The sequence below is a fragment of the Sminthopsis crassicaudata genome, chromosome 3 (assembly GCF_048593235.1).
Source record: "Sminthopsis crassicaudata isolate SCR6 chromosome 3, ASM4859323v1, whole genome shotgun sequence".
Classification (NCBI taxonomy): Eukaryota; Metazoa; Chordata; class Mammalia; order Dasyuromorphia; family Dasyuridae; genus Sminthopsis; species Sminthopsis crassicaudata.
In genome coordinates this window covers 615,508,108-615,524,667 of record NC_133619.1, presented here as the reverse complement: position 1 = coordinate 615,524,667, position 16,560 = coordinate 615,508,108, and the positions used below count along the sequence as shown (strand labels likewise).

General features: G+C 35.0%; 1 protein-coding gene across 7 annotated transcripts in view; it reads right to left on the bottom strand.

Annotated features, from left to right (window-relative positions):
* FBXO42 (F-box protein 42) overlaps positions 1-16,560 on the bottom strand; it is a 101,948-nt gene that overhangs the window by 55,121 nt on the left and 30,267 nt on the right. For 6 of the 7 annotated variants that reach the window (XM_074306148.1, XM_074306147.1, XM_074306149.1 and 3 more), the window contains exons 2-3: positions 5,629-5,895; positions 2,594-2,710 (exon numbers count right to left, since the gene is read on the bottom strand). In XM_074306148.1, the coding sequence (XP_074162249.1) occupies positions 2,594-2,710; positions 5,629-5,878 (367 nt within the window). In that variant the 5' untranslated portion in view covers positions 5,879-5,895. Of the gene's footprint in view, positions 1-2,593; positions 2,742-5,590; positions 5,896-16,560 lie in introns of all 7 variants that reach the window. The other variant, XM_074306146.1, reaches the window with a different exon arrangement.

The window sequence follows — 16,560 nt, the reverse complement described above, 5'->3', positions numbered from 1 at the left end:
CTACATATCACAATGAAATGTTTTGCAACAGCTTAACATATCTTTTCCCCTCTCCCACAACAAAACTAAATTCCCGTTATGATAGCTATTTTAGAGGTATAGTATACCCACTTTATCAGTAAACAAAGTGCTGGCCTTGAAATCAAGACATCTGGGGTCAAATCCTATTTCATATGCAATGTGTATGACAGTGGACAAGATTGGATCCAAAAGCCTCTAAGGTCTGTTCCATCTCTAAATCCTATTCTCAATCAAGTTCATTCTATTTCTCTTCTAACCAATATACACCACAGTCAGAAGCACTGACAGACTAGACTAGACCATCACTAGAACAGTGCATCCAAGTTACAAAGGGTACTGGCAGGCAGCCAAGTCACATAGGAACTACAGCTATTGAGGGTGAAGAAGAGAAAAGTGACAGGAAACATGCCAGTTGTCTTGATGCACCTGAAGGACTGCCATGTGAAAGAGAGAATCTATTTGTCTCAGAGGGCAAAACTCAGAACAAGAAAGCTGCTGAGAGGCAAATTTTAGCCTGATAGAAAGGAAATAGTCCCAATTATCCAAAAGCAAAATAGACTACTGGAGGTGGTAAATACCACATTACTGGATATTTTCCAGCAAAAACTGAATGCTCACCACTAATCCAGAATGTTGCAAAAGTTGTTCCTGCTCAGATATAAATTGAAGTAAATGACCTCTGAAGTCCTTCCCAGTTCTGGGATTATTTAAGGACTATAGACTGTTTATTTACTGCTCTCTCTACCCAACCCTTCTGCCCCACTTAATATTTAACAGGTCTCCCTAAGGATCAGCAAACTTCTATCCCATACCTTGGAAGATTTCAGAAGCAGAGAAGTGGGAAAAGGAGAAGGGAGGGAAAGCTACACAAGGAAATAGTTTCATAAAGGGAACTCGGAAGGAAGGATAAAAAATTTCCTAATCTTATAAAGTTACACAATATTTCTTCATAAGTCATCTTCAAAATTATACCTATATCATAAAATTTACATATACTTCCCATTTAAAACCTGTGTCATGTAGCATCTCCCAAGCCGCCTTTGCCAAACATTTCTGTGATCTAAAGGGTATGAATCACTTAGGATTCTAGAAGACTCATATCAATATCCTAAACTCACACAGTCCATTTACATATTTAAGACAAATCACTGTTTTCAGGAAAATTAGTAATTAACTGGAATGGGACAGAGAGGAGAACTTGGAATACTTGATTTCATCTCTTTTAACAGTTTTTTTTTTAATTTTATTTTGTTTCCTGATATGCATAAGGACAATAATTAAATCTCACTCTTCTTAACAATTTCTATGTACAACCCTACATATGGTTTGCTTAAAAGATAGCAAGAATATTCTTACTTTCTAACGATCATAAAATCAATCAACTGTGATTAAAAAGTTTTTACTGTGTACTTAACAATGTGCCTCGCACAAAACTAAAGAAAACAGGGACACATCTCTTTGATCCTTTCTTATATGATTCCACAAAAAGTTGACCAATTCTTTACTTCTAAATCTACCCTTGCCCTCTCCCTTGCCAAGAGATTAAAGATATAAATATTTATTCAAAAAAGTAGCATAACTTTATCTCCCCTGAAGGAAAAAATACATATAATTTGTATATATAATTACACAAGTAGGTATCTAAAGGTTCATTATATAATTTCATTCACTCAAAGTCAGTTAAAAACACACATTAATATAAACCTTTTCCCCCAAAGTCTATTATACTACTGCAGTTCTAAAAATGAAGAATACAGTTATGATTTTTATGAAAATACTAGAGTCAAAAACAAATAAATAAATAAAAATAAAAATACTAGAATCCACATGGTTGTTCAGCAGATGCTTAGGAAATGGTAAAAATTTAAAATCTGTTTTAAAACACCCCTCTGCTGGCAGGGTTCACAAAAATATTAACTTAACAATGTGAGGCCTCCTACCACTTCTGTATTTCCCATCTAATCTGAATACTAACAAATTCTATAAGTAAACAACAGAATTATGAATATCTACGAATCAATCAGCTCTGGTCCATATAAAGTACTGATCTGGGATCATTATTTATGATTTATCTATTCAGGTTTGCTTTAAGCAACTTTTTAAAAAATGATCCACATTTTTCTCTTTAATGTTAATCCAGTTATATTCTGCACTTGCTTCTATGTATAAACGTATATTTATGTATAAGTAGTATTACAATATAAATATACAATATTAAATTTTGTTTACATAAAAAAAAAAAAGCTGAAAAATATCCTCAAATATGCTCTTTATCTTTTGTCAATGTTTATAACAGGAGATATTTAAAATTTTAAATAGAACCTTTATGCTTTTCAGAAAATAAATGCTGATAAAGTCCTGAGAGCAAACAGAGCATATCACTGGAGAAAAACACAAGAAGAGAAACTCAGGCACAGGTTCTCTTTTCACTCTCAACAGAAATGACAAGTTCTCCTTTGATGTCCTCCTTACTATAAATAAAAGCTATAGCTTAAGGCAGTCTCTGGATCAATGCCATACTAAATTCTAGGAAAGGAAGTTCTAGCTCCTCATTTTTTGATTAAGGACTTACTATGTGAGAACCGCTGAGTGATCGGGGTTCCAGGGTAGGGATATGTTCGACTCTCCCATTGAATGTTTCCTTCCTGGACAGCCTTAATAAAGCCATGATAACACTGGTGGGCCACACCTGTAAAAAATTGAAGGAAAAAATTCAGTGTCTGTACTAGAAATCAAAAATTATTATCATTTTTTAATTAAAGCTTTGGTAGTTTCTTACAGAACAATAATTTTCCATAACATTCATATACCATGACTTATACAACCATTCTCCAATTGATGGGCATCCACTCAATTTCCAGTTTCTGGCCACTACAAAAAGGGCTGCCACAAACATTTTTGCACATACGGGTCCCTTTCCCTCCTTTAAAATCTCTTTGGGATATAAGCCCAATAGAAACACTGCTGGATCAAAGGGTATTCACAGTTTGATAACTTTTTGAGCATAATTCCAAATTGCTCCAGAATGGCTAGAAGCATTCACAACTCCACCAACAATGTATTAGTGTCCCAGTTTTCCCACATCTCCTCCAACATTCATCATTATTTTTTCCTGCCATCTTAGCCAATCTGAGAGCTGTGTAGTGGTATCTCAGAGTTGTCTTAATTTGCATTTCTCTGATCAATAGTCATTTGGAGCACCTTTTCATATGACTAGAAATAGTTTCAATTTCTTCATCTGAAAATTGTTTGTTCATATCCTTTGACCATTTATCAAATGGAGAATGGCTTAGAAATCAAAGATTATAATGAACAATAGAATTTTAGAGTGACTAAGACTAATGGCTATTTGGCTGAACTTTCTCTTTTCTACAAGTAAGATATTGGACCTAGAAAACTTGAGCGATTTCCCAAGTTTGCAATTAGTTAATAAGAGATGGGACTAAGTCCAAAATGTCCCAACCTTCTTTACAAGAAGGCTGAGAAGTAATAGCTTTGTGAGGGAAAACACACTGCCTTTTTAGGCAGTCCACATTTTTGATCTCTACTAAAGACAAATCTAGAGAAAATGTGTTTAAACTAGATTTGTTAGATGTGAGGAGGTAAACCCTACAGCAGATTTCAGATAAAAGTACGATCCTTTGTCTGAAAATTTAGAAGAGACGATGGCTCAAGAGGGATAGAATTTCAAAAACAAAAGTCATGACATAGGTTAAGGACTATGATTTTCTAACTCTGAAATTCTATAACTATATACAATAAAGGGATCAAATCAGAAACTGTGACACCCTCCCAAACTCAAAAAGAAAAGAGGCTAGGCTGACTTGGATCTTTAGTAGTCAGATTATGTGACTGTTAAGATGATGAGTCTAAAAACAATTTTCCCACTTCAAAGAAGAAGAAAAATAACTGCTATCAATATCAGGATTTCAAAGTTTCATATTATTCTGAGAGGTAGAGGATTTAACAGACATGACTGAGGGCTTTGCAGCCCTAAAATATATACTTAGAGCCCCTTTCTACTACAATGACAACAATGTCAAATATAGCACACACATTTCCATCTCCTCTCTCTCACCATTTCTCATGTTCCTTTTTGGGGTAAAACTGCATTTCTCCCTTGTACTAAGCCAACATTCTTCTTTAGTGCCCATTAACTCACAGCACAAACAGAAGTGGATGGGCCATGCTAGTTTCAGTCTGAGTTCACCCCACAGCCAGACCTTAGCTGTCCAATCAGGTAAAAGTCCTGGGACCACTGGGTGAGGCAAGAACTAGGCATCTTAAAACTGTCTGATACTACTTTAAGAATATTCCCTCACATGATTCAGACCAGTTCCAATGGTGCTGTGATGGGAGACCCAGAGAGAGGACTGCGGAGACTGACTGTGGACCACAACATAGTACTTTCATTTTTTTGTTGTTGTTTGCTTGCCTTTTGTTTTCTTTCTCATTTCATTTTCCTTTTTGATCTGATTTTTCTTGCGCAGCATGATAATTGTGAAAATATGCACAGAAGAACTGCACATGTTTAACATATATTGGATTACTTATTGTCTAAGGGAATGGGTAGAGAAGGAAGGGAGAAAAAATTTTTGGAATACAAGGTTTAGCAAGGATGAATGTTGAAAACTATTTCGTGCATGTGTTTTGAATATAAGAAGCTTTATAATTTTTTTTTTTTTGGCTGAGGCAGTTGGGGTTAAGTGATTTGCCCAGGGTCACACAGCTAGGAAGTATTAAGTGTTTAAGTCCAGAGTTGAACTCAGGTCCTCCTGACTTTAAAGTTGGTGCTCCATACACTGCCCCACCTAGCTGCCTCTATAAAAAAATTTTTTTTAAGTATTCTCTCACAATTTTAGCTATTATATTCATATCTGAAAGAAGTGCTTTGATACATGACGCTGACTTGGTTCAATGTTTATTCATCTGATCTTCATTTGGTATCTTAAACTCACAGGTCAAGATGGGACAAAAGGGGCCAGGAAATTGCTAATAATAAACAATGATACAAAAAAGCCTACAAATGAAAAAAATGGGAGGGAGGCAGGGATCAAGGATAAAAGAAATAATAATCTTTCATAACAATCATGATACAAAGAATAGGACGCTTTTCTTCATATCAATGAAATGATCTTTCAGTGATAACGACTTTAAGTTAAAAACAGAGTGTAAGTTTGATTTGATAATGTCAAATATAGCCCTAACTTTCCTTACTAGAGAACTGTGTGATTGAGCAGATCAAGTCTCATCTTTCTGTGTCTCAGTTTTCTCACCTATAAAATAAGACAACTGACTTCAATAACCTCTCAATTCTCTTCCTGCTCCAAAACTATGCATGTCTGAGCTTCAGCAGCACCCAAACATACTAAGCTGTTCAAAAGTCTAGGATATGAATGGAAACAAAGTATTTGACTCTGCTTATATTCTAACAAATATTTTTTTAAGTTAAATTAAAATTAAAATATATATATATTTTTTAAACGAACTTGAAGAGGCCAGATAAATTAAATGTCAAGAAGAACATGCATCTGAAGCTGAAAATCTGAAATGAAAGACAGAATTTCACAAATCTAATGAGTATGTTTTCAGTAGTGCAAATCTTACCTTTGATAAGTCGGTACCACTGTTTGCAGACAAGGGCTGAGGTTTTGTGCTCCTGATATGGTGAGAGGAAAGATAGGATATACTCCAGAACCTCTTCAGGTAGTTCAGACATAGACCTGTTATGTCTTGTCTCCTCAATTTCCAGTTCAGGGCGGGGCTCCTCATCTTGCTCCATTGTCCCCTCCACTCCAGCTTCTTCTTGATCCACGGCCATGAAGCTGTCATCCTCACTGTCCGAGGAACTGGCCATGGCATTCCCCTTGACAGCTGCAGAAGGATAAAGAGAAAAATCAGTCAGACACAGTTATATTCTGGCACAGCCCTGACATGAAGCACAGTAACAGCTTTGAAATCAGTTTTATTTACAAAGAGGCACCAAGACCTACTACAGTTGAGAGGGAAAGGGAGTGTGATGAGTACTGTTGGAACCTTAATCTCATTGGATTTAGCTTAAAGAGGAAATAACATACACATAAATTTGTCTTAACAACTCTGAGGTACCACTACACACCTGTCAGATTGGCTAAGATGACAGGAAAAGATAATGATAAATGTTGAAGGGCACGTGGGAAAACTGGGACAATGATACGTTGTAGGTGGAGTTGTGAATTAATCTAACTATTGTGGAGAGCAATTTGGAACTATGACCAAAAGGCTATCAAACTGTGCACATCCTTTGATCCAGCAGTGTCTCTATTGGGCTTATATCCTAAAGAGATCATAAAAAAGAGGAAAGGAAGACACCCAGGTGGCACAGTGGATACAGCACCAGCACTGAAGTCAGGAGAACCTGAATTCAAATCTGACCTCAGACACTTAACATTTCCTGTGTGACTTTGGGCAAATCACTTAACCCTAATTGCCTCAGCAAAAAAAAAAAAAAGGGGGGGGGGGGAGAATCCACAAGTGCAAAAATGTTTGTAGCAACCCTTTTTGTAGTGTCAAGAAATTGGAAACTGAGTGGATGCCCATCAGCTATGGAATGGCTGAATAAGTTACGGTATATAAATGTAATGAAATATTATTCTTCTATAAGAAACATTCAGCAGGATGATTTCAAAGAAGCCTGGAGAGATTTACATGAACTGATGCTGAGTGAAATGAGCAGAACCAAGAAAACATTGTATACAGCAACAAGAAGATTATATAATGACCACTTCTAATGGAAGTGATTCTTTTCAACTATGAGATGATTCAGACCATTTTCAACAAACTTGTGATAGAGCCATATGCATCCAGAAAGAGGACATAAAATGTAGAAAGGCAGAAATAGTAAAGATCATGTTGGAATAAAAATTACATGAAATAAAGGTCCATGAAAAAATAGAGCAAAAAATCAATTGGAAACTAAGTAGTTTAATCCTAAAAAAAAAAAAAAATGAGTCAAACAACAAATCACAGAAACAATAATTCCATCTAAGAGAATGACAATAATGAGACAACATACTAAAACTTATGGGACAGAGTCAAAGCTGTTCTTAGAGAAAATTTTATATCTCTAGATGTTTACACAGATAAAATAGAAAAAGAGCAGATTAATGAGTTGGACATGCAATTTAAAAAGCTAGAAGAACAAACTGAAAGTCCTCAATTAAATACCAAATTGGAAGTTCTGAAAATTAAAGAGATTAATAAAGTTGAAATTAAGGAAACTACTGAATTAGTAAACCTAAGAATTGCTTTTTATGAAAAAGCCAACAAAATAAAAGCTTTATTTATACCTGTTCCCACCCAGCTTATAAGCTTCAGTTTGCCACTGTGCAACTAGAATTTGAAATCTATTTTAGGAATCAAAGAATCACTAATGACTCCTGAATGGACTTTTCTCTACAAAAAAATCAGTCAACATGATCAAATAAGACTTTAATGCCTAAAAACAGTTCTCCAGCAACACTTCTAAGAAAAGGGCTTAAGAAGGAGACATCAAAGGAATCATCCTCCATCTTTTCTTGGTTGAAGGCAACAATACAGGGTCTCAATCTGAGAAAAATCAAGAGGCATCCCATACAAAGTACCTCAAATCAACACAGGGAAGAGAGATGGGGATGCAGTCAGCATTCTGCCTTTTGCCCATACTTTTTTACATTATACAAGCACACTAAATATGTCAGCATGTATTACTTACTGCCTCTAATACAAACAAAAAATGTCAAACACAAAATATTCCAATCACAAGATCATCACAAAAGCTAAAAGAGAACTTGGAGACCATCTAGTACAATTCTTTATTATAAGATGAGAAAAATGAAACCCAAAAAAATTCATATAGGTACCATATTAATTACAGAACTAAAAGTCAAACTCAATCCCAATTATAGAGATTTAACTCCTAATCTAATTTTTCCCATTACACCATACTATATCTAAGCAAAATTTTTCTACTGAAATCAGGAAAAGATTCTGAAAAACAATAGTACTTTGAGTAATTTTTCTACCCATAATGTACATAATGTGCATTAAAAAATTACAGGAACAGTCAGAAACACGATCTTTAAGAATGGTGGCTCCTTATCTATTTTTCCCAATTTCATAACTCCCAAACTACATCAAATGAGGAAACCTTTTTTCTTTGCATTTGAAGATATGATACTAATACTATTCAACTTTATTTCCTGAGCATATGATGTATTTTTAGTAGCTGAATTAAATGCAGCCATCTATTTGACTAACTTGTAATTCCATTGTAAATCAAGATGTCAAAGGCACAAGCAGTCACAAGAATCATATGTAGGCAAGGTACATACTTAGAGGAAAAAGTAGTCTGAGAAAATTTGAAAACATCACTTTTAGTTAAGGGGCCCCAGGGAAGGTTTCACCAAGAAATTAACAATCTTAAAGGAAGAATAAAAGAATTTCAACAAAGAAATCCTTTAAGTTTGAGAAGTTCAAAGAAAAGAGAGGTCACTTACAGCTGGAAGTACTCAATGAAGATGACATCTAAGCAGGGTTTGAAGAAGGGGTAGGATTTCATTCACAGAAAAAGAAACAGAAGCAAAATCTCCAAAAGGAGGGAGTTTATTTTTAAGAAGGGACATTTCAAAGAATCTTAAATTGAAAACCACTAACTATTGTACTATGAAACCTCTGCCACTTAGAGCACAGCTGTTCTTCATGGAGGAAAAGGGTAAGAGACACATTCACTTAAGCAGATGTTTCACCGAATGCACAGACTGTTTCATACATCCTCTACGTTAACAGAAGCACTCAAAATCTGGAGGCTGCTTAGCTCCTAGCAGTCAATGTTATGACAAATGGAGTCTGGAAATAGAACCACTTGGCATAACTTCTGTTATTATTAGCAAACTACTAGCTACTGAGGAGACACAGATGTATTTTTAAGCTTTTCATTTATGACAGAAATCAACTATAAATAGTTTATAAATGGTTAAAATTTCAATTTGTTGCCTACAGTAGGGAGTCCTATAATAAATGAAAAGGCAAATATATGCTCCAACTACCTGATTTACTAGTTTTTGGTTTATTATTAGCTCGATAAGCACTTTATACAAAAAATGACTTATTTTCCCACAGCAGTTGCTGCCGGGTAAGGGCAGAAGTCATTAGTCCTCACAACCAATAAGCCACCCAACCTGAACCTAACAGCTAGCCTCTTCAAATTCTACACTGCTCTCTCCTTTTGATCCTTTGCCCCTTGCTCCTATCACCACTCATATCTTCAAAAACCTCAGCCCTGATTGCCACCATTATTCAATCCTCCACTTCTGCTCATAAATTGAAAGAAACAAGAAGAAACTTATCAGTTTAATTTATCAGACACATTACAAATTCATGTTTATCCAACTTGAACTGAGCCCTCCCTGGAGCCAAGCCTCATCCACCTCATTTTTACCACCACCACGGTCCCCTCAATCTGAGGATTTTGCCTCTTATTTTACTGGGGGAAAAAAAAACAACTAGGATCATTCAATATGGGTTCCCTCTTCTTTCATTCCCTTAAACTTCTCTTGCTATCCTTTCCTCTCTTCTTTGCTTCCAGTCTTTGATATCCCTCTATGTGTTCTTGATCTCCTCCCCTCCCAAGGTCTTCTGCAGTTCAATCATGCCAAATCTTTAATCTCTCTCATCAATTAATTCCTTCTCTACTTCTTTAAAATATGCCCATTTAGCTCTCCCCTGTCTTTAAAAACCTTCACTAACTCTACCAACCCTCAACCTGTAGATCCCAAATCTTTTTTTTTTTTTAATTAAAGTTTTTTATTTGCAAAATATATGTGGTAATTTTTCAACATTGACCCTGGCATGACCTTGTGTTGCAAATTTTCCCCTTCTTTCCTCACCTCCTCCCCTAGATGGCAGGTAATCCAATACATGTTAAATATGTTAAAATATATGTCAAATACAATACATGTATATATGTGTATAGTTATCTTGCTGCACAAGAAAAATCGTAGATCCCAAATCTCTCCAAACTCCTTTAAAAAGCTGTGTCCCAACTTTGAGGTACTACTTCACACCTTTCAGATTGGCTAAGATGACAGGAAAAGGAAATGATGAATGCTGGAGGGGATGTGTAAAAACTGAGACCCTAATGCATTCTTCATGGAATTGTGTAATGATTCAACCATTCTGGAGAGTGATTTGGAACTAAGTCCGAAGAGCTATAAAACTCTGTATATCCTTTAATCCAGCAGTATCACTACTGAGTCTACATCCCAAAGAGATTATAAAAGAGGGAAAAGGGCCCACATGTGCAAAAATACTTCTAACAGCCCTTTTTGAAGTGGCAAGGAACTGGAAATTGAGTGGATGCCCATCAACTAGGAAATGGGTAAATAAATTATTACTATTCCATAAGAATAATATTGGACTCTGAGTCTGGGAAGACTGATGGAACCTTGGGTAATTAGGAATACCAGGCTCAACTGCAGAGAAGCAGCCCTGTGAGAAGGAACCAGCACACCACGAGTGCAGAGGCAATGGGGCAGGGGTACTGGCTGTGGGCAATTGCTGGAGGATGGAGTTCTTGGTTTGGGGTTTCAGGTCAAAGGGGAGAACTCAAGTGAAGCTAGAGACACTATCTCCTCACCCCATGACTAGAGGTGCTTACAATTAATGTCTCTTATTTAAAAAAAAAAAAAAAAAAAAAAAAATAGAGACAGCTAGGTGGTGAAGTGGATAGAGTACCAGCCCTGAATTCAGGAAGACCCAAGTTCAAAATTGACCTCAGATACTTATCAGATTCCTAGCTGTGTGACCCTGGGCAAGTCACTTAACCCCAATTGCCTCAGCAAAAATAAATAAATAAATGAACCATCTAAGAAGAAAGAATTCCATCATAGTACTATGGAAACAGGGAAAATCATCTTCAGAAAAGGACACTGAAGTAAAAAACTTCTTCTACCCCAAAGAGTATTGTGAATGGCTCCCTGCCCAGAGAGAATTCACAGAAGAACTCAAAAAAGAATTTAAAAATCAAATGAGAGAGACTGAGGGGAAATAAAAAAATAATAATAAAAAATAATAATAAAAAAAAAACTAAACTAAAAACCATCCAAGAAAAACAAGAATATTATGAAAAATGTTAACCAACTAGAAAAAGAGATATAGAGTCTCAAAGATGAAAATAATTTTTTGAAAATTAGAACTGAGTAAGGGAAGCCAATAAAGCTATGAGAGACCAAGACAGATTCTAAAGAATGAAAAAATAGAATGTAAAACATCTTATAAGAAAAACAACAGATTTGGGGAACAGATCAAGAAGAAAAAACATAAGAAAAACTGAACTGCCTGAAACTTGTGACCAAAAAAAGAATTTTGACAATAATGCAAGGAATAATATAAGAAAATTGTCCTGGAGTGATAGAACAAGAAGGGAAAATAGAAATAGAAAACATCCACTGATCACCATCTCAAAGATATCCTTTGTGGAAAATACATAGGAATATTATTGCAAATTTCAAAATCCCCAGATGAAAGAGGAAGTTTTGCAAGAAACAAGAAAAAAATGAATAGTCAACAAACTTGCAGAATTTCAAGACTTTGTATCAAACAAACCCAAACTTAATAGAAAATTTAGTATATAAGAGCCAATATCAAAGCTCAATTGCAAGGATTCTCAATATGGACAATTTGTGTGTTTTTTTAATATGGGAATGAATATCATATGTTTCAGACTGACATCAACATATGGTAAGGGGCAGCTAGGTGGCGAAGTGGATAGAACACCAGCCCTGAATTCAGGAGGACCCAAGTTCAAATGTGATCTCAGACATTTAACACTTCCTAGCTGTGTGACCCTGGGCAAGTCACTTAACTCCAGCCTCAGAAAAAAGAAAAGAAAAGAAAACAAACAAACAAAAAAAAAAAAAAAAGAGTTACGGTAAAAATAATAATCATTTTATACGAATGAGGTGCAGATGAAGAACAGAATATTAGAGGGGGGAATGGTCTCTCTTGTTTTCTCTTATTTCATATTCCTTTTCTGTTTTTCTTTTTTTCTTATTCTGTTTTTTAAAACTTGAAAAAAATTTTTAAGTCCAAAAAAAGAAAAAAGATGAGCAAGTTGATTTCAGAAAAGCCTGGAAAGACTTAAATGAACAAATGCTAAATGAAGTGAGCCAAATCAAGAGAATATAGTACACAGTTACAAGATTATGCAATGATTAACTATTATGGACTTGACTCTTTTCAACAATGAGGTGATCCAAGGCAATTCCAAGTATCTTGTGATAGAAAATGCCATCCAGATCCAGAGAGAGAATTATGGAGACTGAATGTGGAACAAAGCATAGTATTTGCAATTTTTTTTCTGTTGCTGTTTGTTTGCTTGGGTTTTTTTCCCCTCATTTTTTCTCCCTTGCTGATGTGTTTTTCTTGCACAACATGACAAATATGGAAATATGTACAGAAGACATGTTTAAGACTACTTAATGTCTTATGGGAGGAGAAAAAATTAGAACAATGTTTTGCAAAAGTAAATGTTGAAAACTATCTTTGCATGTATTTAGAAAAACAAAATCCTATTTAAAAACATTTTAAGTATTAAAAAAAAAAAAAGAAAAGAAAAGAAAAGAAAAAAGAATTTAAGAATTACTAGACTACCTGAAAGCCATGATCAACGATAGGTCCTAGACATCATATTTTAAGAAATTATCAAGGAAAACTGTCTTGATAGCTTAGACCTAGAGGGTAAAATAGAAATTGAAAGAATTTACCTGAAAGATCACCTTTTGAAAAAGATCCCAAAATGAAATCCCCAAAAATATTATAGCAAAATTCTAGACCTCCCAGGTCAAAGAGAAAATACTTCAAGCAGGCAGAAATATTTTAAAAATTGTAACCTCACTGTAATGACTACACAAGATTTAGTGTTAAAGGAGCAGAAGGTTTGGAATAAAATATTCCAGAAGGCAAAGGGGCTAAGATTACAACCAAGAATCAGCTACCTAGCAAAACTGAATATAATCCTTTTTAAAGGGGTTGGGAGAAGAGGGGAATAGATCCATTATGTTGGAATACTCTTCCAAAAAAAAAAAAAAGGGAGGAGAAAGAAGCACACAATGGAAGAAGGGGAAGAGAAATTTCTTCACATAAAAGAGGCACACAAGCAAGAGCTTTTACAATGGAGGGAAAATAAGGAAAGGGTGGGGAGTAGCAGGTAATGCTTGAACTTCATTTTTGCTAGAGGTGGTTCAAAGAGGGAATATATATGTATATATACACACACACTCTCATACATTCAGTTTTGTACAGCATTATAATTTACCCAATGGGGCAGGAGGTAAAGGGGATAAGAAAAGGGTGGGGAGTAAAGGGAAGTGCAGATTAAGAAAGCAGTGGTTAGAGTAAAATATACTTTTGAGGAAGAACAGAATAAAAAGAAAAAGAAAAAGAAAGGAGAAGATAAAGAAGATAATGGGATGGGAAGAAAATATGTAATAATCTTAATTGTGAATATGAATGGGAGAAGCTTACCCATAAAACAGAAACATATAGCAGAATGGATTAGGAACCAGAATCCAACAATGTTGTTTACAAGAAATACATATGAAACTGAAATATGCACATAGAGTTTAAAAAAAAAAAAATCTGAGACAATTCCAAAAGATTCATGATGAAAAAAATACTACCCACCTCCAGGGAATTGATGAACTTAGTGCAAACTGAAGCATATTTTTCTCACCTTATTTTTCTTGTTTTTAAAAATATATATCTGATATGGAAATGTTTTGCATGACTTCACATGTATAACTGATATCACACTGCTTATTTTCTGAGTGGGGTGGGGTTGAGATGGGAGGAGAGAATTTGGCATTCAAAATTAAAAAGAAATTTCTGAAAATAAACTTCAGACAACAATTTTAAAAATTAAGTTCATGGACCCCAGTAAAGACTGATTCTCTCTGATCCTTCTCATTTCTCTTTCTTCCTCTTGTTCTCCCTCTCCCTCCCCTCATTAGATGACATGGGACTAACCATCATCTCTAAGATGCATTTGACCACAAAACTACATATTCTGTTCCAGTCTCGCTTCTGACCTTCATCACCAAATCACCAATTGCTTATTGCATTTTTCTACTTGGGGTCCTAGAAACATCTTAAACTCACTATGTCTAAATTATCTTTATACCTCTTGAGGCTAAAAAAGTTCTTGATGAAAGAACTGGAAAGCCAAGTAGCTTAGAAGAGAAAATGATAAATCTCCTAAAGAATACCTTAAAACTAGAATAGGCCACACAGAAATCAGTAGTATCTGATCTCAAAAGAATCACAATCCTTGTACTCTCCCAAATTCATATTTTTGGCCTTATCCTAGACTCTCCATTCTTTCTCACTCCATCTTGCCATTCACAACAGCTATCACTCCAACTCCTTCTTTCAAATCACAAATATAGCCATAATCTAAATTGAGGCTCTCATCATCTCTTGCATACATTATTGCAAAAGTTTCTAGGGTTCAAGTCATTCTCTATTCCCTTCTATACTATGTATTTCAGCTTCTTAAATTGTGGTTCATAATCTCATATGAGATCTTGTAACTGAATGTGAAGATTATGAAATTATGATTACCAGTAAATGTATGATTTGTATATCTATATAAATACTTTTATATCAGGGGTCACAAAAATTTCTTGGGCAAAAAGGAGTCATGTGAAAAAAGTTTAAGAAGCCCTGCTATAAATTAATTTGAAAATCAATTTTCTTAAGCATAGATTTGGCCTCAATCTATCTTTCCAAATGAACATTACTCTTTTCCATTAAACATTACATGTAACTCCCTCACATATTCTAAAACTGAACCAAATTGGTCTTATCTCTATTCTTCAGAAACAGCCCATCTTGTATGTGTCTTTATAATACCTACCCCCTGGTTGGATCGAGAAACACAAAATGTGATAATGATAAATACAAAGCCCTATATGAACACTTAAAATAGTCCCTTAGCATACAAGATACGGGAAGGCTGGCTAGGCAATAGAAATTGTCCAAAGAAAAGACCTGAACATTCTAGCAGACAGCTAAGTCACTGAGTTAACAACATGACATTTAAGTAACCAAAGCGTCTCAAACCCAGTTAGTGGGGTGTCTGTTCCAAACATGTGAAGACTTTCTCGGATGGATGGGCAGATGAAAACAATTTGTTTCAATGATCATGAAGGCAACTGAAACAGGCACCATAGAACACTCAGAACTTGGTCAAATATTATAGACATCCTGGGCAAAATCACTTAACCCCAACCAGTGGTCTTGACTTCTGTCTTGCCACTAAATTTCCATGACTCGAAGATAAAGTGAGACTGACAACTTTGTTCAGCTCTGCCTCACTTAATTCAATTCATGTGCAAGACATCCTCCTTGGTCCTCCTTGAAAAGTTAAGACAAAACAACATGATTCATCAAAAACAGGGTGCCAGCCAAATCATGTTTCTTTTTCTGACAGTATCAGTAAACCAATTGATGATGGAAAACTTGTAAACATAATACATCTATATTTCATTAGGATATTTAACAATTCTTCCAAGCTATTCTTCTGAAAAACATGGATATGGACTATTCATTAATACAAATGGTCAGATTCAAAACTAACAGAATGGTCAATCCTCAAGAACAGTTACTGAATGAGCTCAATGTTGACTTAGAAGAAATATAGTGGAGGCTCTCAAGCATCAGTGTCTTGAATAAAGATATGGAAAGCACTTAAGCACAATGTTAGCTATTCCTTCCTCAAATTTAAAAAGGATAGCTAACATTTTGGATCATAGCATTCAGTTTAAAAAAGCATTTTTTAACCATCTACTATGTGCCAGGCCTTGTGCTAAGCATTGGGGATATAACATGCAAACAACTATGTACAAACTAGCTATATTTAAGATAATTTGTAGATAATAAAGAGAGAAAAGGCAACAAAACAGCAAAGTCAAATCTAGTAAGATAAAGTTTATCAAAAAAAGACTATCTTCATTTCACATTCACTAAAGTCTTCAAATAAAGGCTGGATGACCATTTGTCAACTTCTGTGATTTGTCAATATTCTGTGAATATGGATATCTTGGACACCTAGATTATACTTCAAATGACAGATAATCTAAGTTTGTAAAACTCTATCACCAGGTGAGACAAGTTTTTCCCCCAGACACAGTAACTTACAAAAGTCATGTACTAAAAAGACAGTAAGATCACTGTGATTTACATTGCTGGTGACAGTAGTCACACTGAAGACATAACTGCAACTACTAATTTTTACTAAAAAATAACATGATATGAGTCATATTCATTGGGCTTCTTAGCGTTCTCTTGATGTTACTAATAAAAAAAAAAAATTAAGTTCCCCAAAACAAGATTCCTTTTTTGTTAAGTGGCACACAAATGACAACTCCCCATCCCCACAAAAAGAAAAAAAAAAGAAACCCAAGTGTCTTTAAATTATTTCAGTTATAAAACAATACAGGATATAGAGGGAAGACTATGTAA